Consider the following 25,232-nt stretch of genomic DNA (forward strand, 5'->3'; position numbering starts at 1 on the left):
TCCGTCGGCGTTCGAGCGCGAACGCTCCCTCGCAGTTCGTGCGCGCACGGTACTACCGTGCCGCGACAAGCGTGACTATCGTGCGCGACGACTTCGACCGGCCGCGAACAATGGGAAACTGGGTGGTGGCTGCCTGTTGGCCACACTGGCGCGTCCGTCGGTCGGTGGCGGAGGGGACGTCGTGTCGACCCGAGTCGTGGTCCGCCGAGTTTTATCAGAATATCAGACACAAAAAGAGTATTAACTTTGCCGCACACCCACCTACGGATTCTCGCACTATTATCGCCTATCTCCATTCGCCGCCGCCGCCTTGCGACAGTTTTTCGCTTTACGTCCGTCGCTAGACCGCGACCAGTTTGCCGCCGCCGACTGCCGCGCGCACAGTCTGATTTTTGATATTTTAATTTTTTTTTTTTTTTATCGCAAACGATTACAAAAAAACGGAAACAGAGTGAAAGGAAATTTTCAAACGCACCACAACCCCCCCTAAAGCTCATAGCAGACTGCCTATCTATTGCGCTACGACTATTAAATTTTTGCCAATACTACCTACTACTACTGCTGCTGCTGACATAAAATAGTACTTACTACTCGTGTTTTTGTTATTTAAAACCGCTCGTTAGTAAGTGTTCTATGTGACTGGTTTTCGATTGATAGTATGATATAACGACGACGTCGGAAGGAGAACAGAAGAATACCCGGAGGGAAATCTCCGTTTGCAGCTTTCGACTAGTGTAGTAAGTGTACGCATTACCTAACTAAATAAATCCCAGTCCTGATGACAATCCAGGTTCGAACGCCTTTGGTCGACGGTTTGCTGACATCTGTCGTGCGAACCGGCACAGGTCAGTTATATCGTGTAGTATAGCTCGACTTACAGCTCTCCAGTACCTACGTCGGACATACTATGTCCTAGTGCTCTGCAATAACATGGGTTACCCGTTCCCCAACAGTTTCCATTAATGTGCTCGCCCAAAGCTTTAAATGTAACAATTCTGTCACAGTTAATAACACAATATATAAACAATTGTTTGATTACCATCATTCAATATGCATTTTATTGTATAATTAAATTATCTGTTCTGCTAAATTTGCCACTTAGCTTTAGTGTTTTTTTAAGTAGAAAAAATAAAAATGTTATCTACATTGGTATGCACTTCTAAATCACTGTATATAATCTATTCCTTATTAGCGATAATTGTTTTTCTGACCAGAATATGATAAAAAAAATATAATTATTCATAATTAGTTAAGGCAATTGTTAATTTAATCAATTATGAAATATGCCACAAAGTATCATCTTTGACACGCGCACAAAATACTTTTCATTGTTCATAAGAAATCGGTAATTAAAACACCTGCTTATCCTTTTGATGTACCTACATAATATTAATTTTTGCAGGTGTTGATTAGTTATTAAATTATCAAAATGCCAACATCCGGTCCAGTATACCAGCCAACTACAGTCAGTTATGAACAACAAAGTGAATGGTCTCAGCCATCAAATGGCTTAATCAATCGTACCCTGAATCACATCCGTAACCCAAGGTGGTTCCACTGGTCATTTATTTTGATCAGTTGGATACTGATTGCCATTGGTGTATTTTTGTTCCTGTCTATTACCACAAACTTTGTGAACTCAGACGACATAAAGGACAACTATACAGAAGACATAGCGTTCTTGGTTATTGGCTCTTTTTGTTTTGTATTCGGTGTTGTCCTATTAATAGGTTATTTCCGATACATCAAGGACAAGGAGAGTTGCCCTTGTTTCAACAGCAAAGCGCGACAAATGGAATCTCAGTCTTCAAATGGACAAGTATGTATCGACTACAGAAATAAGGTTTTTCATATGAAATAATAAACGTTATACTTATTTATACAGGTACTCACATTGAACCCATCTACAGACCTGCTGATGGCATCTGCACAGTACGGACCAGTGTCAGAAGCTCCTCCTACAATTATTGAAGAGGATGAAACTAGAAAATTAATGGGAAACGATAACAAAGATTGGTAAGTGTTGAGCATCAGCGTGCCTCATGAATTAAATGTTATTCAGTGACTACTTCATTAACAAAGATTAAATGTTCATTAAATCCAAAATCAGTTAAAAATGTAAAATATATAATGATATTTATTATTAGCTTTAATTATTAATCATTAACCATAGAGTAGTATTATAAATTATTTATACTTTTGTGTCATTAATGAATATGACTCATTCTTTTACACTTTGAAGGACATCTTGTATTTTTTTATTCTTGTAAACACATTGTAGGAAAGTGAAAAATATAAAAAAATTAATCAATGATATGCTTTGCTATAAATATAATATACATTGACATAAATTAATTGAATTGTTTTTGTTGTTTAAAAATATTGTTGCTTTATGTATATGTTAGTTTATTATTGTTTTAAATCCTAATTGACGATGCCATTGATGATTAGTGCCATAGTTAATAAGAATTAATGTTTTTTTATTTATAATAAATGACATATAAAATGTTATGATTAATAGGGTGTTTTCTTTTATTTCTTATCAATTTTTTTTATATATTCTTTTTTACTGTATTGTGTGTGCAGCAATGACGAAAGGGACCACATGTTAGTAACAAGCAACCCGCCGGTAGCGGCACTCCGTACGCATGTACCAGGCGGAGTCTCGCCGCTTTCCGGTGAAGATGCTTGACTTGAGGCGAATTTCACTGATTCTTTATCGGGCATCAATGACTATTATCACAAGTGAGGATGCCATCATATCATAACATAATTTTATTTCTTACCCAAAACTAAACTCGTTTAACACACACAAATACTTGGTTATTGTTCTCAGTAGATACGACAATCCTACACCTCATAATCACTTCTATTCTCCACAAACACCTGTCCACAACAAAGCACAACTACACGGCAACTGGACAGCACCACTTGCATTACACGACGACCTGACACCATCCATAAGTTCATCAGTTTATAGTATGGACCAGGTAAAATAACAACAATTTAACAGTTTATTATTTTAATAAATTGTCCAAATTAAAAATAAATGTATTTTTTTTTTTACAATTATAATTTTTTTACTATTTTCTTCAGCGATTATTGGTACTAAATTTTTTTATACTTACCTTTTTCTATTATTTTTTTTTAATATTTTGATTATGTATACGTGAGTAAATTGTAAAGTTTCTATTATGCCTATAAGTAAAACCTTTTATTATTGTTAATATTTTGCAACTTCAAAATGTAAATTTAATAATAATTAACGAATAAAATAATGTTTATAACAAATTTGAGGTTATTATAATATAATATTAAATATAGTATTAATAATACGAGTGTTCAACTACAGCATTTATTTTAAGACAATACTATTTTGTTGTCATTATATTATAATGTATTATTATAAAATATTGTATAAGATGTGCTGTATCAACAATAGATGTGATTAACCTTATTAATATGTACTTTTGTATACTTACCATTTTTTTGTATTATTGCATTTGACAAAGTCCATTTTTGTGATTAGACATTAAGTAATTTTATTATTATGTTTAAAAACGAAGAATTCTTTATTAATTCTAATATAATATGATTTAGGTGTTAACACCTGATAATGATTTGTTTCATTTTTTTTTTTTATATTTATTAAACAGTAGAAATTAGAAACAATTTTATGATGTGATCCAAGCATACGTCATAAAGTCAAACAATACTTTAAGTTCTGCTTTACTTGTTGGAAAACAAAATTTCTAGAAATGTAAAAAACATATTACTGTGCTTATAATTGTACACTATAGATATTAATTAACCGGTAATAGTAAGTGTACTCAACACCGAGGTGTGTTAAAATTTGTAGTACTAACCATGAAAACAAAATACCATATACATCAACTACCAATTTATCGACAGACCAAACAAATTATAAAACTATTAACCGATGATAGTTAGTGGTAATTTTCACGCTAAATATCCTATAATCGTAGTTTAGTTTTCTTCTGTGCGCAATTTCACTGTTGTCTGCACTAATGATGTTTGTAGAATTTGTCGACAAGAGAGTACTTTCGCGTCGTTTTGATTTTTAAGATCAATTCTCTCCTTTATCGGGTGTTGGGTTTTATATTTTTACTCAAAAGACGAAATATTAAAGGACAAACGCTACAAGTACTGCTGAAGTACCCACCACCTATTGTATTTTCACAGATATTTTTATGCCACGCTACAATAACTCGCGCGCAAGGTTGTCGTCGATTATGATTTTATGACCATCGTTATTATTATTTTTTTTTTTTCAATAGTCCAAAGACGATATTTGTTTGGTATTATTATTAAAAATATGTATTTTTTATAATGGTATTTGTGGTTATAACAAGGTTTTCGGTTTCAAGGACTCGGCGTCGTCCTTTTCTCCCGTGAAACCGTTCCGATTTATAGGCGTCGTACATAATAATTTAACACAGTATTGAGTGTAGGATAACGTACCTATACATGACCCGTCAATCGACTGTAACATATCATGACATAGAGTTTTATATGCATTATTATCCGCTACGGTGCTGTTTACTGCGTTTCGTCGTATATGAGAGATCGTTATTGAGCGCGGCCGGCAGTGGGTACCTTTTTTTTCCGATCGGAAGGTCGTTGAATAGGTAGGTAGGTAAGGTACTCAACGATGACGTATTGCTAAACAAATTCGTGGATATACACCCTTTTTCGCGTAAGTAGAACGTATGTGACAACGGTAAAAACTTGTATCAAATAATAAAGTCTCAAAGCCCTTATCGCGGTGCAAATTAAAAGCAGGTACAAAATACTTGGGAGGGTATTGGATAAATAATTCTCGAAGTACTCGAGAAACGAAAATTTTATATTTTCACACATCTGTTCTCAAGATTATTATATTATAACATAAATAGGTAGGTAATCGTATTACACCTATATACGCACGTATATTTGTTTGAAGGATTAAAATTAATAGTTAGTACCTATCTATATCAAAAGGTTATGAAACTTCAAAATATTTATTGATAATCACCTGATATAATATCAACTACATAAGGTATATCTGTCATCTGAAAGTTGAAAATTGCAAAAAATCTTAGAAAATTTAGTCCACGTCATTGAAATTTCGAATAGGCATACCAATAACGTGTCGTTGTGAAACTTAGTGAGTATACGCTAAAATGTTATTATTCAGATAATCGAGTACGCCTGAAACCTATTCAAAATACACCAATGTATGTATAATGTTGTGACCCACAACTGCCGATATCGGAGGGTTTAGTCATTGGCACAGCGGAGACATATTTCAATCGAAATATTTTTAATGTTGTTTAATAATATAATGTATGCATATGTATATGTGTACAAACGTCGCCCCAAAGCACCGGGACGAGAACAAAAACTTAGTTTCAAAAAATAATAATAATAATAATAATAATAATTAATGTAGTTACAAATCGTATATAATATAATAATATTTAACCTACACACACACATACGCACAAACTCAATGGGGAGCTATAGAAAAACAAAAATAATAATAATAATTACGACCAGTTGATAACAGAGGCGTGTGTGTGTGTGTGTGCAATGTCGGTTGGTTACGGATGAGGGGCGCGGTTGTGATACGGTCGGTTGTCTTCTCGTCTCCACCACGGCACTCCTTCGATTCTGAAACGGACACAAAAGCAAATTAGAAAAATTAAACAGTTTTTGCACACTCGGCTCGCACACGCAGTTTTGATATTACACATTATTTCAATCGATGTGCCGCGCCAGAGCGAGTGTCTATATATTATGCGAATTTCCCGGGGCCATCTTTAGAGGGTATATGATGGCGGTAAACACTTATAAGTTATAACTAATAGTTGGGGCCACGCGTTCGAAATAATAAAAAAAAGAGAGAAATTGGTTTTCAAAATGATATATTATTATAGGTATTATTTATGTTTCGTATAGGGGAAGTTTTTAGAAATAAAAAACGTCGCTCGTAGCGATATTGGTTATTACAAAATATAATATAATAATATTATATGGTATAAGTAAATACATAAATAGTATCTATTTGATTCAAACGCGTGGCGATATGGAGCATACAGTACAGTAGTAATAATTTCAGAAAAGCCATAACTTTTTTTGTTCCGAGCACTGCTCACATATTATTATATATTAGGCGACTTCTATTGGAGATCATCGTCCGTACTAGCTGTGACTTGCTTTAATGTATATGTAGGCAATTCAACGACTACGTCTATACGTTTTTGTCTGTTTCTATATCGAAGGAGAGCAAAGCGAAAAGAATTTGGATATTTTAAAGACGCTTGTAATAAATAGAGATTTATGTCGGGTTTCACGATTATTTTCGCACCGGCCCTCGTCGATCCTATATGGACCCAGCTTCCGAGCGGGCGGATAGAACGATCCTTTAAATTATTTTTATCTAGACGACGCACGACGCTCGTAAAGGCGACACCGCGATTGTCAACACGCGCAACACTCACTGCTGTATTTCGGACGTCGTCTCGTAGTGATGGCCGTTGGCCGCGTTGTAGTTGGTCTCGCTGCCGCCGTCCCTCTGGCCGACGTACTGGTAGACGTTGCCCTGGAACTGCCGGCGAAGCGTGCCGCCGTTATCGGCACCGCCGGCGGGCGCCATCGCGATGTTCTGCAGCGGTATGGTCTCGGCGCCGGCGGCCGGGCCCGACGGTTGACCGACGACGACGCCACCGCCGCCGTTGTGTTGGTTGCCGCCGCTGTTGTTGTTGATCACCATCAGGGCACCCGCGTTCGACCGGTGGTGGTGCCGGCCGTTCAGCTGCCTGTTCCGCTTCCGGCGGTCGGCGTCCTGCCGCACCCGGCACTGGACGGCCATCAGGAACGCGCTGACCGGCAGCACCAGGCCGCCGATGTAGAGGAACCGCGGGTCCCGGGTGGACACGACGGCCGCCATGATCAACAGGAAGCCCACCGTGATGCCCGCGAAATAAAACACCTGTGAAACGCACACGATTTATGTAAACGATAATAGTAGGTAATGATATAATATTTAAAGCCAAGAATAGTAATAATAATAATAATATTCAACAATAATGACGAGTCCATCTCCGTCCTCGTGCGTGTTTGAACGTCATAAATTAAATCGTAAGAAAGAATATTATCTCGTGAAAAAACCAGAGTTTGTGCTCTATAGTTATAACTGTCATAAAAAAATATGTGTATGGTCATGCCCGCGCTGAAAGTTTAATTTTTGATGTCGCTCGAAAACGACCTTTTTCGGTCCCACGTTGGTTCATAAAAATCGATTAGCATTTAAGTTGTAAAAACCGGATAAAATATTAATTTTGACGGGATCGAATAGGACAGGCTGTTATCGCTATTACATAATATTGTTTAATCTCCATAAAATATTTTATGACTATATGATTACCGAAATACACGACACTACATATTTACATAATATTATGTATTATCGTGTAAAAATAATTGTTTATTATTCGCAGAGTACGAGGTTCGCCGTTTGAGGGAAGTTAATAGAAAAAAATTTGTGTTACAAAGCGACTAAAAATATTTTTTAATCTGGTATACATCGTTCAGACGAAGTTGAGCCAAGTCCCTAGGGCGCAAAGCGAAACAGTTTGATAATAACTCGGGCTTAAACTCTACAATGCGTAGGTATACATAAAATTAAAACAGAGCGTGTAAAAATAATTATAATATACATATCAAATTAATATTCTCGTGTCCGATGGATAACGATATCGCGGTGACTCACCAGCAAACAGAAATGGCAAAAGTTTTCGAACCTCGGACAGTGGCCGCCGCAGGCGTCGACGGCCACGTCGCACGAGGGCAGCAACAGCGGCACTGCCGCGGGTGGCTGGTGGTGGTGCCTCAAAACCGCGGCCGCGGTGTTCTGTGGAGGTAACTGTGGCGGTGGCGGCTGCGGCAAGTATTGCGCGGCGGTGGCCGGCTGCTGCTGCTGCTGCTGGTGATGGTGAACGGCCGACGACGGCGGCGGCGGTTCAGTCGGTGGCCAAGCAGGCGCCATCTGCGGCCGGTGGTGGTGCTGCAGTTGCTGCTGGTGGTGCAGTTGGTGCAGCGATTGGTGGTTCAACTGTTGCGGCGGCGGTTGCTGCAGCGGGTTGTACTTGATGCCGGCCGTGGTCACCGACGACAAGGCGTCCGGGTCCGTGGTGGCCCCACCGCCGCCGCCACTCTTGTGGTGGCCACGAGACGTCTGCCGGTGGCTGTTGTACACCCGATGGTGCTTTGCTCGGCGGGTGGCCGCGTACGCCCGGTCGTTCGAGCTGTTCGACGAAGATCCGCCGGCCGCCGGAGAATGTCTGTCTGCGCTCCAGGCATTTCTGTCCGAACATGATAAATGGTTATTATAACGATCGGTAAAATATTATTATTATGATTTGGTCGTCGAAGGCGTTGCAGTTATTAAATATTTAGCAGAAACGTATAATTAAAAATGTTCGTAACCGCAATAACATTTTTGCCAATTACAATTCGCGTATTTCAATCATTAATTCGTATTGTCAAACAAATTAATATACATTGTTATAGTTGTACAATCAAGTAGTTATTTCCTGAATATTAATTAATAATATACAAAACAATAGATTACTTAGAAAGTATAAATACATAACATAATTAAACACAAATTTTCAAAACAAAATAAAAATATTATTGTTATTATTAATAAGTTCATATTTGTAGTAATAATTATTTTATATTTTCATACGATCACATTAACTTAGTAGAAATATTTAGAACCTGGATAAAGGCTTGCCAGTGTAACTTTTCATATTTTAAAAATTGTATCAGTAATTTAATTGATAACTATTTGACCACTATAAACCGCATGTCCACAAGTTGAATATTATTCAATTTAATGGCAACGCCGGGTGACGATGATGTGCCTATATATCAAAAAGATAGGCAGTGTTCTACTAATTAAAACTGCACTGGAATTTTAATACGGCGTGATAAATATTATGAACGAAACGAATGCGCCTTAAGAGTTTAAATAGTAACAATGTCGATGATTTTATTTTTTTTAACAGAGAGAAGACTAATTATTTGCTATATGAGCGAGACTAAATTAAGATTCCTAATAAGTGTAATATAATAATGATGCTATATTGCTGGAATAAAATACATTTTAAAATTGTACGGTTAACTTCGTACAAATAATAATTTGAATAAGCCTCGTGGTTATATTTATATTTAATATAACCATATTAATATTATATTAAGTCTTATACGTTTACAGAACGCTGAAAGCATTTATACATTTTTCAAAAAAATAGAAAAGAGCTACAGCCACCGTCAGCACCCTAAGCTTCTTTTCACGTATTGGCACAGTTATGTAATAATTATATAAGCACACAAGTTCGTATAAAATGCAACCCCCCTATAACCATTCTTGAATACGTCTCTGATTAATCGTTATTAAAATTGTTGGTAATACGATATTATATTATTCGTAAAGCACAATTTCCATTTAAAAAATGCATTTGACGAGAGCCGTATTGCCTCGTCGGCGTAGTTTTATAATATAATATACATATCGTTTCGTTGAATTCTGAGCGACCCTCTAAATCGTCTAGCTAGTATAAGTTCAAAATTCCGAACTGTGCAATAGAAAATATTATAGGAGATTATTTTTGGAATGTATAATAATATATAAAAAACTAAAAAGCTTTAGCTGCAGTGAGACGGACGGACGAAAACAATGAGAAATTCTTCCCTTTGTTCGCTGGTACAAAGATAGTCTGTCAGTCCAACATGACTATTATATATATAATATAGTTATGTTCATTATTCCCATCGATTTTACTATTATTATCATTATATTATAGTACGTGATGATTTTTTGCCGTAGTTTTGATGAGAACGGCCACGGGGTAAGTAGTTCATAAATAGTATATGTTTGTATGAAAAGAAAAACCTTTGGAAATCGTTAAAATAATATTGTACAGTTCTATTATACACCGGACAAACCTCCAAATGATGGCTCGAGGGGGAGGTATATACTACACCACTTCCTCTCTCCCCTGTATCTCTTGCCAAGAGTAAATTGTACATAAACACGCCACAGACGTTTCTCGTCTCAATCATAAGAAGTGCCACTCGCTCACACAGACCATATTTCTAAAGTAAATTTACTGTGATAATCAATAAATACTATTTATACTAATTTCTGCAGAGCTAGTATTCTTGGCACTGGTAGATTACCACTAGATTAATACAATTTAAAGACACGGCGGAGTCGGAATATTTTCGAGCAAACGAATACCACAACGTCCGCAACGGTATTCGTCAACGACATGGGTTTCCTAAGGGTTTAAGATGAAAAATGGATTCGTCGTCGACAAACAAATAACGTCATCCCCGGAAATCCGCCAATAACCCCGTCTGCAATTTATTCTAAAACTAAACAACCTTCCGGACACGAATATATCGATCGCGTAAATTTACTGCGAATCGCCTATAAAATAAATAGGTATCATTATAACTATATGAATTGTACGAGTATATGTTTATGCTGTACGTATAACTATATATAAGCGTAAAGTACCTACGTTATCAATGCAGCGTCAGACAGCCAGTCTAAACGCAGACCATGTTCAATGTTTCGGACCGACGATAACACACTAGATGCCGCGTCATGATGTTTTAGGAAAACATATTGATACACGGTTTATGAGACGGGTGATAACTGTATAGTGATTACTAGTAGTATTTACTGATATAGTCGATATAAGCATCACATTTAAATAGTTTTTTGTACGTGCTCTGCATAGTTAATACTAAATGAATATAAATGTATCACAGAACATAACATTATAGTAATTAGTAAGACATAGCGTACAGTAAATTCGTAAAAAAAATGCATAAAACATTAATTATTTCTAAGACAGGGCATGGGAATGCTGGCCATGCAATATTAATTTTGAAAGGAGTGGTGTGTCTTGCGAATTTAAAAATAGGCTTGCAAATTGCAATGTTAACGGAAAAGGCATACATTATTTATATTCGCAAAAAAAGATGAGCGGATACCTGTTGCTAGCCATTTTCTTATATAATATATCATTTTACATAATTTTACTAAGAAAAATTGTCGTGCGAATTTCAAGTCAAAGTTTGCATGTTCATAGATATTGCGTACATTATTATATTCGTAGTAAAAAATATTTTTAAAATCGCCATTTTCACTATGATAAAATTGAAAATATATAGATATATCTATCCACTTCGTGGTAATAGGATTTTTAAATTTAAAGGGAGTAGTGTCTTGCGAATTTCAAATTGAAAATGAGGACTTCCGTTCTTAACGTACGAAAAAAAAACATTTTTAAAATTAATTTTTACCTATCGATAGGGACAGTATGAACACCAGTTGCTAGTAATTCTATTTTATTTTTCATTTTATCTCATTTCACCGAGGAAAGATTGTTGTATGAATTTCGAAGTTCAGCTTGTATGTTTAGCTATATAGTTATTTTTTTTCATTTTTAGTTTGGCAAAGAATATTATAATAATTATCCTAATTATATTGGGTAAGTCCGTGCAGCAATCACTAATTTGGCATTTTAACATAAATCACATACGCTAACAACGAGAAATGATAAAAAAAAGTTTTCTAGTTTTAAAATGTCGACAAAGACGAATCCAAAAACCCTGCTCACCGCTTCAAACAACAATAACACACTCGCAATAAATCACCAATATATAATATAATTTTACCTGGGCAACGAGTGATGGTGATGACTGCTCGATGGGGGCCTAGATCCGACCACAGCGTTTGACTGTTGCTGCTGCGTGCCGTAAAATTGCTGTTGCAACAGCAGTTGCTGGTGCTGTTGCTGTTGTGACTGCTGCTGGTAATGGTGATGCGCGCGGCCGTTGTACGTGTTGTTGCCGTGCACCGGCGGCGGCGGCTTGGTGTAGACGGCCGCCGGCGGCGGTTCCGGACCGTATTGTTTAGAGCGTCCATGCCTTGACATGGTGCATCAACATGTCGCCGCTGGTCGACCGTCGCCGTAGCCGTACGTCGTCATTCGCATGTCTGCTGAAAAATCAAATTGTCATTATTATCATTTCACCGTGTTATTACTGTGCGCAAAATTATTGTCGATGATTATTTTTCAAGTATATACATTTTTTTTTTTACGTTTTTGCAAATAGTACTCTTCTCCCCTCTTATATACTTGTGGAAAAATGCATAAGCTATTATATATGATTAATAATCAAATACGTTTCGCGGACGTTTCATTTTCTGGTAGAACAAATTCCGTTCCACTCGATAAGATAATGTAATGCGTAGATGGCGCTGTTAGTGGAGTATATACTAATCTAGAGCTCCCACAGTTACCTTAAAATTGTGGTAACTTTATAACGTTATATACATTATTTTACAAATACATTCACAAAATTACACATAAACCATAAACCGAGAGACTAAATATTTTTTAATAAAACAAAATATAATGCTTATATAAATTACCATCGAGTACCTATATATTTATCTAGTGTAGTTTTTATTATATTCTTTATACATATAGTTATAAGTTATAACTCATTAACATCTATAACACAATATCCGTAACTTTCTATTTTTGGCTTTCCAGTGACATGACAGTGCAAAAATTATATAGACTCACTACTAATGGCTAATTTGGCTGTAGGTAGGTTAGTTAGTTGTATGTAATATATTATAATATATAAATATATGTAATATTCTATGTTCAAAGTTTTAACATTGGATTTTCGAGCATTAAATTATTTTAAATTAATATTGATAATTTACTTGTAAGAACATTTGAAAACCAGCTTCTTGAGACGCGTGTATTTTCTAAATGACAAAAAAAAATTGTCTATGAACAATATTTTGGGTTCCCCAGTTCACCATTCTCTTTCATATCCTTCCACATTTTTTAATATAATAAAGTAAAATAGATACTTAAAGTTAAAATTTCTATATGTCTTAGATTATATACTGCCAAATCCCTAAATTCCACCATAGTATATAACGTTATTTTTAGTCATTTACTATATACAGTATTTTTATATAGGTACTATAGGTACATTTTTAACTATTGGCTAATTTTTTTTCGAAAAAAAATTTAAAGTATAGGGTTTATAAATTGTATTATATTATATTATATTATTACAATAGAATTATATAAAATTAATAATTTGGTTTAATCAGTGAATTTTTTTACTAGACTTCAGTAACCTAATCGAGCACAGATGCAACGTTGTATTTTTTTTTATCTCCAAAGACTATACGCCTGAAGTGATCCAAGAATATAATTACTTATATCTTTACAATATTGTTTTTTAAAGTTATAAAATAGATTAATGGGCAATTTATTTGTTTTGAGATATTAAAGTCAGGGTTCATATAGTAAGTAAAAGATTGCGAAAATGGGGTAGCAATAATAAATTAATAATTTATCATTAATTTAATTTAAAATTTTATGTATGTTTTTGTACCAGTGATACACCATACACGCACAGTCTCGTTAAATCGAACCAACAGCGCACATGTTTTATTCGTAAGTATAATAAATGAATAATTAATTATAACACAATATAATTCAAACAGATGACTAGCTATAAAAATTTTATACTCACTATTTATTATTGCACATGCAGCTTATAGTTACATAAATGTATAAATCGACTGAATTGAGTTATAGTTATAAATATTTTAAATTATATCAGAAAGAGCGTCGATCGAAGTATTCTATTAAATGTGGGATTCTTACTTGTATTAGGAAAAAACCTATTTATAATGCCTTAATAAAATATCAAGTTATGATACGGGAGCACGCGTAGACCACATTCGTTCTGGAACATGCCTTTATTGATCGGAGGACTTATGTGATCAAATGCATAAAACGTTGGTAACCTTGTTGGCACACTATCCTTCTTCGTTATTATTCATTTAAAATTATCATTTATTGTCCAACCGGCGTCAGAGTAAATTGTCTTATCAGAAAAAAGAATCCAAATAGTACTGATCATTTTTAGAGACAGCTCTTAAACTGCTAATAACGATATTTCATAAACATTAAACTATATTATATTATATTATATAGCTGCAATAAAAATCCGATATGTAACGAAGGTACGTGCGATGAAAAAACCTAAGCGAAATCATATATTATACAGCACCTATGTCCTATATTATATAGAGTGGGAACAGAAATATTTAGATCAGAGTAAATGTTTATCGTCTACCTAACCCATATTGGCGGATGTGAACCATATCCAAAAACAAATAAATCAATTTCCAGGACCACGAATTACAAGGGCAACGTGTTCTCCGCCTACTTACTGTTGTTTTTCTCACCCAACTTTATCACTTAAAAAATAATTTATTAATTATTATTCAAATCCAAAATAGCAATGATTCGGTTTATATCGATTTTGATTTTTAAATATCACCATTAAAGCGATCAGCAAGTGCGGTCGCTCAACATATTTTGTACTCGGCAACATATGTTCGTGTTCCAGAAATATAGCAGTAGACTAAAAAATATATTACTAGTCAGTTGTCGGTATAAAAAAGGACTTGGGAGTGTCAATGAGAATTTTTGACACACGCCCAGTTGCACACACCGCTTACGCCTATAAATACTGCTAGAAATCTGCAGTTTTTAATTAAACACTGTAATAGTAATATAATAGTGAAATTATTGTTAATTTAATGTGTATTATATTATATAATATTCCTAAGTCATATTATAGCATTTGAGCGTGAAAATAAAAAACTTGTGTGTACCTTTTCTAAATAAATAATTAACTATATTAATATAAAATAATACCAAATATTCTTTGGGACACTCGCACAAGTACCTATAAAAAGAAATTTATTTTCATTAAAATAGTTGTATCCGCACATTCGACGAAAGTGTGTACAATAATACTAGATTAAAAACACGCTTTCGTCACGTAAATAGGAAAAAAAGAAGTTATATATAATATATCGCAGAAAGCTATACACGAAACATAAATGACTACCACAGCGATTTAAACATTGTTAATAATTTCCACTTTTGAATAAAAAAAAATAGCCACTGATTGATGTAACAGATACTAAAACGATTTAAAATAAATAAATCCGCTTCCAAAAAGTATATATTTCTCTCTCGAAAACCAAAAAGCATTTGGAAATATTTTTAAATTATTTTATAAACATTCTTATGACGCAAATATTATAAAAATATAATTTTCTTAATGCTGTTTAATAACACCAGGCATCCAGACCATACTATAACACATTTTGGTCGGTTCCACGATTGCCAAATAGACAAAATAAACTATGAATAGACGAATGAATGTAGAGAACAGTATTCAAGCCGTAAAAATATTAAATGTTTTTTCAAACATTTTATCAAAACAATTTTTAACCAAATAATAAAACGTTGTAACTTATAACACAATGCACAGCAGCTATTTACGAATAATATTTACTTTAATAATATGTTTTGTATAGGAATAATTCCTGGACAAACAATATATTAAAATAATATTAAATAAATAGGTTATAGCCGTAGAGTGGTAGTTAAATCAAAAGCTTAAAACAAAATGCTAATAAGTTCAATATTTTTTATTATTTATATTGATGAGTCACTACAATTATTTAATTATATTCAAGAAAATAATATAAGTACTTTATTAAAAAACGATTTGATGGAATCGTGTGTATAATTTAACCCAATTATCTAAAAGGACCAAAGTTACCAAGATTAGCAATTTAATTATAAACCACCAAGATAGACACACAATTAATACTCGATGTTTTAAACAAGTTATTGAAACATTTCAATCATTGTATTGTCTTAAGTGTAAATAAATCCCCACTTGAGAAATAAACAACTAAGATTTTTTTTTATAGACAATAATAAAATAATTCTAAAATATGAAAAATAAGCTGGATTTTCTCTAAACCAAACATTTGCTCAAACATGCAAAATAAAATTTTTCTAGATATTCTGTAATCAACAAATCGTCCGCATTATTATAGGCATTACCACTATTGAGCTGCATAAGCCCAAAATAAATTCATATTAAAACCTACAAATTTGCACTCTGGACAGATAGGTAATATAATAATGTATACACCGAAGAAACGGATAATAAAATAAATATATCGCGTATACTTTACGCGGTGTAGAACAATAGTCTAACAACGACTACTCACGTCCGATTTGTCTGTGCACATGTAGGTGTACCTATACTTTATGATGTAAGTTTATTTTTTCGGCGATCATCACAAGATGATTATCAACAATAACGCGTTATTATTAATTGCCGTCGAAAACCGCCTGCCAGCGTAGAGAAAAAATCTCTTGTAGTTATTCTCGTCAAACGATCGTCGTCATAATATACGATGCGCGCACCACTTACCATAATACTAAACAGCATAATATCGAACAATATAAAATTATATTATATGGGTACCTCGGGACGTTTATATAATTTAAAATATCGAATGGACAAGATGATTTATACAGAGCGAACGTATAAACAACAAACAGGAGGCGGTAGACGATGAACTCCCTAGTTTCATTAGGAAAGAAAAATTATGAAATATTAAATCTTAACATCCAAAAGACTACAGCAGTCTTGTTATTTACAAGGAAATAAATTTTAGTGAATAGGCACAAAATATGCAACGAGTAATGTGATGATAATTAACTTCCGATCGGTTAAGGATTCGTTTTCCGTTCCTCTTCCTCGACATATGATGCACATATGCACAAACACAACAATAATAACAACAACAACAACAACAACAACAACAACAACAGAAGCTAGTCCTGTGCGACTGATGCCTACTGCTCGACACTATTGTGTACTGTGTAGTACGTACCACTACCACCGCACCAACACCATATTATACATACCTATAATATTATAAGGTACGCATCAGAAAGTGCCCGGAGAGCCGAAAAAAAGAAACCGGTTGTCCGGATCGAGGAGCAGACCTATAATTTATCAATCCTCACATGTTCCCTTAACTAGACTACACGAGCGCGCATGAGAGACGACCGCCGTAGCCACAGCCGTCGCGGACCGAGAGAAGAGGAGTGGGCGACGGACGGCGGCTGCAGTTATAATATTATGGGAAGAACAAGGACCGGCTAACGAGCGTCCAATGCAAACAATCCATGTGTGTGTGAGTGTACCAGCAATAATAATAATATGCGTATGGATTTTTTTTTCGTTTCGGTTTTTCTTCCACAATATACGCACTCGAGCGGCGTAAAAATCATACTCTGGTTTACTCCGCGGCGAGACCAGTATTATAACTACTATACCGATATATTATAATAACTACGACTTGCAAGTAGATTATATTATATACCTACGTCGAGTCCGCCGATCTTGTTTTCGTGTATTTTATCTACCGCAGAGCAGCACACGAACGATATTCAAATCGATTGTGATGAAAAGTAAAAAAAAAAATTTAAAGACGACAACGACGATCGTTTTATCGATGCCGCCACGGGCCGTTAAAAAGCGCCGCGGGCGGATTATAATAATAATATGGTAATCATCTTGTATGTTATTGCCTATACGGTGCACCGTATAGTGTGTGCAAGCATCGACAACAACGTCGAGTTTAGCGAAAGAGCGATGTTTTTATATTATTGTGTGTGTAATACGTGCAACGACGAGACATTTACAATAGTAGTAAAATAATACGCACACTTTACGAAAGAAAGTATTGTAAATCGTGCCTACGGCGATAATTGTATTATTTGGACCGTTTTGAAAAGTAAACAACGTGAAATCGATTGAAGAATTTTCGAAAACAAACCCCGAGTAAAACGGGATTCTTCTGTTGTACGAGCCGTACGCACAACGACGACCTACACAGCCGGTCTATATAGGCACAATAATAATTATTATTATTGCAGCGCACGAAATCCATTATTATTATTATTGTTAGAACCTCTCCGAAACGAACCGCAGCTGCATCTCTGTCTGAAGTTTGAACGTGAAAACTATTTACAATACACAAACTGCTGAGTATCAAGTTATTCAACGCTTTACTACCTATACTATATACGATTCTTAGATAAAGAAAAATGGTTATTCAGGAGTTCACTGCGATCGTGTGTAGGAGTTCACCAGTTGCAGATAACCTATGACATTGAAAGATAAACACATATGATATATAATATATAGGTACCTTTTATCATTGGTCGTTAAAAAAATTATATAGTTCAACGTTTTTCAAACCAATCCTACACAATATTTTAGTTAAAGAATAATTGGTAAGTACAAACAAAGTGTACAAAGAATTCAATAAAAACAAGACATTATTTAGACACAAAACAAATCTTTTAATTCTATTTAATTCTATTTAATTCTATTTAATATTTAAAACGTAAACAAAAATTTTATTTAAACGTCCTAGCGGTATTCACACTAAAAAATAAATAATTGTACTACTAAAAACATTTACCTACACGTGGTTTATTACTTTATTAAAATATCAAAATAATTTAATGTGCAGCGGAGCTTGTTCTTCTTCAAGAATAAATAAAATAATAGCCAATAGTTTATTTTATATAATGATTCATTTATAGTAATATTTATGCCAATGCCAGAGTTCGAAATAATATTTTTAAATGATTATTTTATACATATGGGTTCATAGACGTTCATACTTTTGTATACAAGGATCCCAATCTTAGTAGCCATTTTTTGTCACAATATTATACACGCATTCCAAATCGTTAGCTACATTTACTAAAATAAGCATAGAAATATTAAGAAGATAAACGAAAAATTCTTTTCTCTCTTTACAAAGTCATTATTTAATATAAGATGAGTTATGAGTGCTGGACTTCAACACTAGTTAGACACGATTTTCGCTTCCGAGCAAACTACAACAAACGAGTCATACACGTAAAGTAATATGTATAGGTATTGTGTATGAACAATGACTAATATTAATTATATATCTTTACACCGATCGATTCACTCGCTAACACTAAACAGTCACAATAAATCAACGTAAAAATTATTTAGCACTATAAATTAGTTGAATTCGGGTATCTCATTAATTAAATGAAGTATAATAATTATTATTTTAAAAAGAAATAAGAACATGAAAGTAATTATAGTCAATAATTTGTTCACACGGTTTGATGGAAAACTATTAACACTGCTATTCAAACAAAACGTTTATTTTCCCATTACAATTTTGTATCCGACGATCGTTCGCTTAAAATAATAATGTTATTAATCGGATGTACATTTTAGTACATCATAATGTTTGTCGTATATATTATACGAGGTGTTTTGTTTGATAGAGAATGTAACGTATATACTACGCATTTACATATTATAATATGCTCGCGTATAAAATATATGTACATTTATATATATATATGCGTATGGGGGGCACACATTAGACAATTCGATAGATTTCAAAGGGAAACCGCCGCCGCCGACACGGTTGCGTGTCGTGTTGGCGTCAATCCTTTTTAACGCGATTCGGTTCGATCGCAACAACATCAGCAACAGCAGCTAATAGCAACTCCTATAACGACTGTACACAATAATATCCGTCGATATAATACGAAATTCGACATGGCTAATGATTGTTTCAAACATTGTATAATAGGTACATAATAATATAATGTGTGTACGCGGCGATTCGGCCATCGCAATAATAATAATAATAATAATAATAATAACACGTACGGACGAATAATAAAACGACGAATAATACGTACACACAAGTCCCAGAACTAATGAAATAAAATCACGGACTTCGACAATCACGTGTTATTTGGTAGTAGTTACCGCCATGTCGTTGGTTTACAAAAGAATTTTGGTATATGCTCGCCGAAATCCTTGTGCCAAAACATCTGGAAAGGTGTCCCGTCGTATTTTAAAACCCCGTATGTGGGGTGAACATGCGCACGCAGAAGACGCGGTTCCTTTGCACCGACAAACTGCGATTTCTTTTTGTTCGTTTATTCCGGTCAACTCTCCTCCGCGAGACGTTTTCGTCGTATTATAGGTATACATATATAGGCACAACAATACACGTTAACACGCACGATGTAGGCAGCACACACAAACTCGTACACAAAAGGCCTTTTGTATGCGGTCCCAAAAAATATTTAACGCGCGTGAAAAATGTCCGTGCAAGTCTTTTGTGAAAAAAAAAACGTATAATCACATACACGCACACACAAACGACCCTATAAGTATGAAGTAAAAAATTCGATTTCTCGGTGAAGGTGGATTAGACCCTATAAGTATGACGACAACGTTGTCGGTTACAGAGGGCAAAAAATAAAATAAAAACCAAAACGACTTCATTCCCCATCTTACTTATGTATATATATATATATTAAATACACAGCCATCATAGAGGGGCAGAGGGGCAATATTCTCTATAAACATCACCTCATCACACAATTCCAATTGATGCGACACCGATGAGGAGGTTGGTTGTAAAACACGATTGTATCTTACGGGGTATTTTAAAACGAGTAAATAGGTAGTTCATTTATCTCGGATGCTTATTTAATTCGAAATGACTGAACTGTGAAACGGGACAAAAAAACTGTAGACGTTTATCCAATTTATACATGGCTGTTACTAGTTTCAGTTGAAAACACGTTAAATGTATGAAAAAATGTAAAAAAAATAATAGAAGCACAGTAAAAATACTTAACATTATAATTTATAATATACAGCATTGTCTACGGTAGGGTGAGTGCAAGCCGCCCCAAGAGAAATGGACCACCACGACAAATCAACGCAGAAAACCACCCTTGTCCCCAAACGTGTTTGGAAAAATTAATACTTCTCTTGGGTGGCCATTTCATCGATTTTAATATTAATGTAGTACATAAACGAAAAATAACGAAATATTTATAACTCGCCTTTATCTCTTGGAATTCGTGAGACGTCATGCAGTTAACCCAAAAAATATGTGCATTCACTGTTTCATCTTTCATAATAATAGTCGTTACTCCAATCATATGAAACAATGATAAGAAACCGTAGATTAGTTGTTGTGTTGGAACGTTTACGAGAAAGGTCAGAGTTTAAAATCATTCCCAAGTCCGTTACCTAATACGAGCCTACGCATGGCAATAGTTTTATATTGAACAATTAGTACAATAATTTATAGCACAATATATCCAATAATATGTATTATAAATTGTAAATCGTATGGGTACACGTCGTTGCAGTATTTTTTTTATGTGTTTGTGACCATTTACAGTTGATGAAAACGTTTAATTTCAATAAATCCTCAAATGTAATACTTTTTCTCCATAATTCCGTCCTCTAGGCTCTAGAAATACAATACGACATAGTGGTCAATAGTATTATTATATTCTAACAGAGCTTAAGTTGTAGGTTCGTTGACAAGCGCATAACTACTTGAAAACGAAAGAACCCATTTGCGCTTTTTATAATATTCGTTAATCCAAGTTAGGTTTTTACAGAAAGAAAAATTGGAATAATTGTCAGAAAATTTGAAAAATTCGTGAAAAACTAATTGCTATTTTTGTATTAATTCGCGACTATCATGTGTTTATTGAAATTTGGCATACATGTAAATGTAGATGATAACGATACTCTGAACCACTTTTAAAACAAAGTTTGACAGATCAGTTAGTAATTATTATATAACATACATTATTGAGTGTAGAAAATCAATTTGCTAATTATTATTACATTTATATAGTAATTATAAATTATAATAGTTAAATTATCGTTATTGTGTTATATGGTATTTAATCGAATAAATCATTTAAGGTTTCGAAAATCTTAGAAATAGCTTACAACTATTAAAAAAGTAACCAAATTCACTTAATTCCCCCCCCCCAACTGTAAATGTTTTTATTCTCAATCACAAATACTATGCAATAAGTAATAGTAATTAAATAATTTATGACAATATGTGTAATACATAAATCAAAGTATTGTAACATATGAACATTTCTAAAATGACAAAAAATAAAAAAAAATAATAAAAAATCGTAATTGATAATTATCTTTAATTACCTTAGTACAATTTTTTATTTCCAAAAGATAAATGGATTAAATTGGAATCCAATTTATATAAATAACCTTAAAATAATAACAAAATTATTCCAATAATGCACACTGTTGGATTATGATAGGTACCATAGTATTTGACCATAGTTAAACATAAATGGGAATCCTTTCGAGTAGGTAAGCTTAGGAATTATTCGAGGCGTATAATATTCTGATAATATAATTTATGAAACTCACACATAGTATTATAATTTAATTTAAATCATTACACCCGCATTGGGTGTGATCGGTCGTAAAGGGCGTTTATTCGGCATTTGTAAATTTGTAATATACGCCGAGGTGATGGTGTGTATTGAACACAACGACGGCGGTTTTAAATGTCTGTGAATGTGAATTTAGGTAGAACAGCGAATGAATTATTCATACATCTTATAGCACTTTAATAATAATAACGCACATGATAATATTATTTACTAAAAACAGTCACACACATAATAATATCATAACAGCAACCACAGTCCGTTATTATATCTTTGGGGACACCCGGACGACGTTCTCCGCATACTGAGACGACGATACAGTGAATTCTAAGGACGAAAAGTATGTTATGAACGCTAGTGGAGCTATAAACGGTGTTATTATACAAGTAGAGTTCCTGTACAACAACAACGTTTAACTGGTTCGTTGATCGTACTCGGAGTGCTGAGAAACATTCGTTTCGTAATCGTAAAAATGATTGATGATATCTACCTATGATAATCAATAAAGCAGCAATCTATATACAGCTGCGGTAGAGCCGATTAATAAGTTAGTTTTCGGGAGGCCCTCGATAAAAGCAACAAGTGTGTAGGATGGAGGGGGGGTGCAATCATTTTAATCTTTAATTTTCGAAAAAGCCGACCATCGAGTAAAATGCAACATTTGATGTACCTAGTCACGTGAGCCGACGAACTAAAAACGACTCTTGACCTTGGCGGTTTTCGAATAGGTATTTTGCTCATGGGTCAAATCTCGCGTTGTGCACTCGCCGCCGGGGCATTAATCGTTACATGCACAAATTACGACAATAGGTGCGCAATAATGAAAAATAGCTTTGTCCGTCGTCGTGATGGATATCCGTTCCCAACACAAAATAACCTACTTAGTTCTCGAACTCAAAAGCAATCAACTCGCGATCACGTCGATTCGCTTCTCAGACGACACTGGCGACACAGTAGTGAGTATGTATATTATAATTTAACACTAAGACGATATCGTTATTGCAACCGATAATGTTATGGCATTGAAGACTTACTTGACTAGAGTCGTGTCGTGTCCTGCGTCGCGGCTATCCCGTCGTCGTCAATAATTATTCATACCAGCGGGGTATCCCCGCACGCGCCGAACTGTGGTCAAAGGCCGAGCGTTTGTGAAACGGTCTCGGGGGACGGCTGGAAACGGCGAAGGAAAAACGAAATAAAAATCCGACGGATAGAGAAAACTGAAAAAAATCACTGACGACCGATGTAACGGAAACCACGATTGATTATCATTTATTATTATGATGATGATATTATTATTGTGGTCGGACACCGGACGGCTAACACTCGCGGAGTACACGGCGGCGGCATACGCGTTGACGGACTGTGTGGTTGCACGGTCGTGGTCGACCGGCCGGCGCGATACGTGTGACGCGGTGCGGACGAGATCGGAATTCGGCGGTCTCGTCGTCGTCGTCGGTCGGGTCGGGTGCGCACGCGCACGCGCACGCACCAACCGCCGTCGCACACGGTCACACGCACGCGTTTCTCCCCCGGTCCCCCGCACGGCCGAACAGTGACGAGTTTTTCTGTGCACGGCGGCGGAGGAGACGCAGAAACCGGCCATGGTCGTCCGTCTGTTGGAGTAGTGGTGGAAGAAGACGACGACGGACGGACGCTCGCACGCGCATCATCCTCGGCCAGTCTTCCAGTTCCGCGGTAAGCGCGTGGATCAGCGGAATACGCACCTGCTGCGTGTGCCGCGGACAAAATTGTGCATTTTTTTTCGCGCATTTCAAAATGCTACAATGACTCGCTTCGAGTAGAAAACAGATTAAAAGCGTACACTGATCACGGGGCCCCGGACCTTAGAATTTGATATTCGATTCACTCAATAATGTTAAAAACGACAGAGTAAAATCCGTCCGTGTTAGACTGGACGTACCGTGTCATCTCGTCAACGATCATAGGTACTCACGGGCGGCACACCGGGTGTTCACCCAGAGGCCGACGCCGCTACAGGTGGATATTATCACCACATCGCGCCCAACGTATAATACTATAATATACATAAAAATAATATTATTGTAGTGTACTACATACCTACTTCTTTATTTATTTATTTTTTCGATTTTTGTGTACAAACGCCGCCGCGCCCCTGGTTTTCTAGCCCCAAACCCGCGACCGCATCTGTTGGAGTAACATAATATTATACTATATCCTACATCAAACGACTGTGTTTTTATATTTTCTCTGAGACGTTTTTTGTACCGCACCTACTTATTTTTTCACTCCGCGTTTATATTGTTGTTTACCAATCGACCGATTTCGTAAAACGTAATTATTTCAACCGTAATCTACAAAACGGCTCTCAGCTGCCGCTGCTGCTACCGCCGTCCCTAGTTAGACCAAACATCATAAAGACGCCGCCGCATATTGTAATATCGTTTCCGGCTACGCAAACAAGTGCTTAAAAAATGTTATTTTTTCGTTTCGTGGTGTGGAGATTTTTGAACACACGCTCCACGCTCACACGGTTATTGATCGTACTCGATTTATCTCACTTTCACACCGTTTCGATATTATGATGGAAGTCTTTGTATTTAGGAATATGGTAATAATTATTAGTAGGCGGACGCATTCAATTAACGACTTAGTTAAAGATAATTGATATTTATTATTATTATTTATGAGTTTATGACGTTCAATCCAAACTTCGTATACATACGTGCACGTTATTCGATTAAAACTAGACATTTTCGATTTTCACGAGTCGGACGATTAAAATACACGAAGCATTACGTTATGTTTCATTTTTTGAATAAAAATAAAAATAAAAATATACCGTCCTTTCAACATCACTAATTTTATGTTATTCTTATTTTTGGAGCACTTTCAACTTTATTCTTCGTTAAACCGACT

At 35.2% G+C, this 25,232-nt stretch overlaps 2 protein-coding genes across 5 annotated transcripts; one reads left to right on the forward strand and one right to left on the reverse strand.

Moving 5' to 3' along the window:
- The first annotated feature begins 215 nt into the window (after positions 1-215).
- On the forward strand, positions 216-3,620 carry LOC132919440 (uncharacterized). Of its 3 annotated transcripts, none has more exons than XM_060981046.1 (5): positions 216-743; positions 1,403-1,819; positions 1,886-2,016; positions 2,587-2,745; positions 2,837-3,620. In XM_060981046.1, exons 2-4 carry the CDS (start codon positions 1,430-1,432, stop codon positions 2,690-2,692), a joined length of 627 nt encoding a protein of 208 aa, XP_060837029.1. In that variant the 5' UTR covers positions 216-743; positions 1,403-1,429; the 3' UTR covers positions 2,693-2,745; positions 2,837-3,620. The 3 variants fall into 3 exon arrangements, with proteins under 3 accessions (XP_060837029.1, XP_060837030.1, XP_060837028.1); XM_060981047.1 differs by having other exon boundaries at positions 217-737; positions 2,840-3,620; XM_060981045.1 differs by having other exon boundaries at positions 218-737.
- A 1,796-nt stretch (positions 3,621-5,416) lies between these two features.
- Positions 5,417-23,756, reverse strand: LOC132919439 (inactive histone-lysine N-methyltransferase 2E-like). Of its 2 annotated transcripts, none has more exons than XM_060981044.1 (5): positions 23,366-23,756; positions 11,761-12,082; positions 7,775-8,366; positions 6,504-6,994; positions 5,417-5,673 (listed from the first exon to the last, which is right to left on the reverse strand). In XM_060981044.1, exons 2-5 carry the CDS (start codon positions 12,018-12,020, stop codon positions 5,604-5,606), a joined length of 1,413 nt encoding a protein of 470 aa, XP_060837027.1. In that variant the 5' UTR covers positions 12,021-12,082; positions 23,366-23,756; the 3' UTR covers positions 5,417-5,603. The 2 variants fall into 2 exon arrangements, with proteins under 2 accessions (XP_060837027.1, XP_060837026.1); XM_060981043.1 differs by having other exon boundaries at positions 11,761-12,085; positions 23,366-23,755.
- Between the last annotated feature and the right edge of the window lie 1,476 nt (positions 23,757-25,232).

This window comes from Rhopalosiphum padi, chromosome 2 (assembly GCF_020882245.1).
Source record: "Rhopalosiphum padi isolate XX-2018 chromosome 2, ASM2088224v1, whole genome shotgun sequence".
NCBI lineage: Eukaryota > Metazoa > Arthropoda > Insecta > Hemiptera > Aphididae > Rhopalosiphum > Rhopalosiphum padi.

What these genes read in the sequence shown, in the direction of transcription:
- LOC132919440 (XM_060981046.1), top strand. Translation starts at nt 1,430, where the DNA reads ATGCCAACATCCGGTCCAGTATACCAGCCAACTACAGTCAGTTATGAA. An exon ending in CTCAGTCTTCAAATGGACAA is followed by an intron (nt 1,820 to 1,885) that starts GTATGTATCGAC and finishes TTATTTATACAG; the next exon opens with GTACTCACATTGAACCCATC. An exon ending in GGAAACGATAACAAAGATTG is followed by an intron (nt 2,017 to 2,586) that starts GTAAGTGTTGAG and finishes TTGTGTGTGCAG; the next exon opens with CAATGACGAAAGGGACCACA.
- LOC132919439 (XM_060981044.1), bottom strand. Translation starts at nt 12,020, where the DNA reads ATGTCAAGGCATGGACGCTCTAAACAATACGGTCCGGAACCGCCGCCG. An exon ending in TTTGCCATTTCTGTTTGCTG is followed by an intron (nt 6,995 to 7,774) that starts GTGAGTCACCGC and finishes TGCGTTTCACAG; the next exon opens with GTGTTTTATTTCGCGGGCAT. An exon ending in ACGACGTCCGAAATACAGCA is followed by an intron (nt 5,674 to 6,503) that starts GTGAGTGTTGCG and finishes TGTCCGTTTCAG; the next exon opens with AATCGAAGGAGTGCCGTGGT.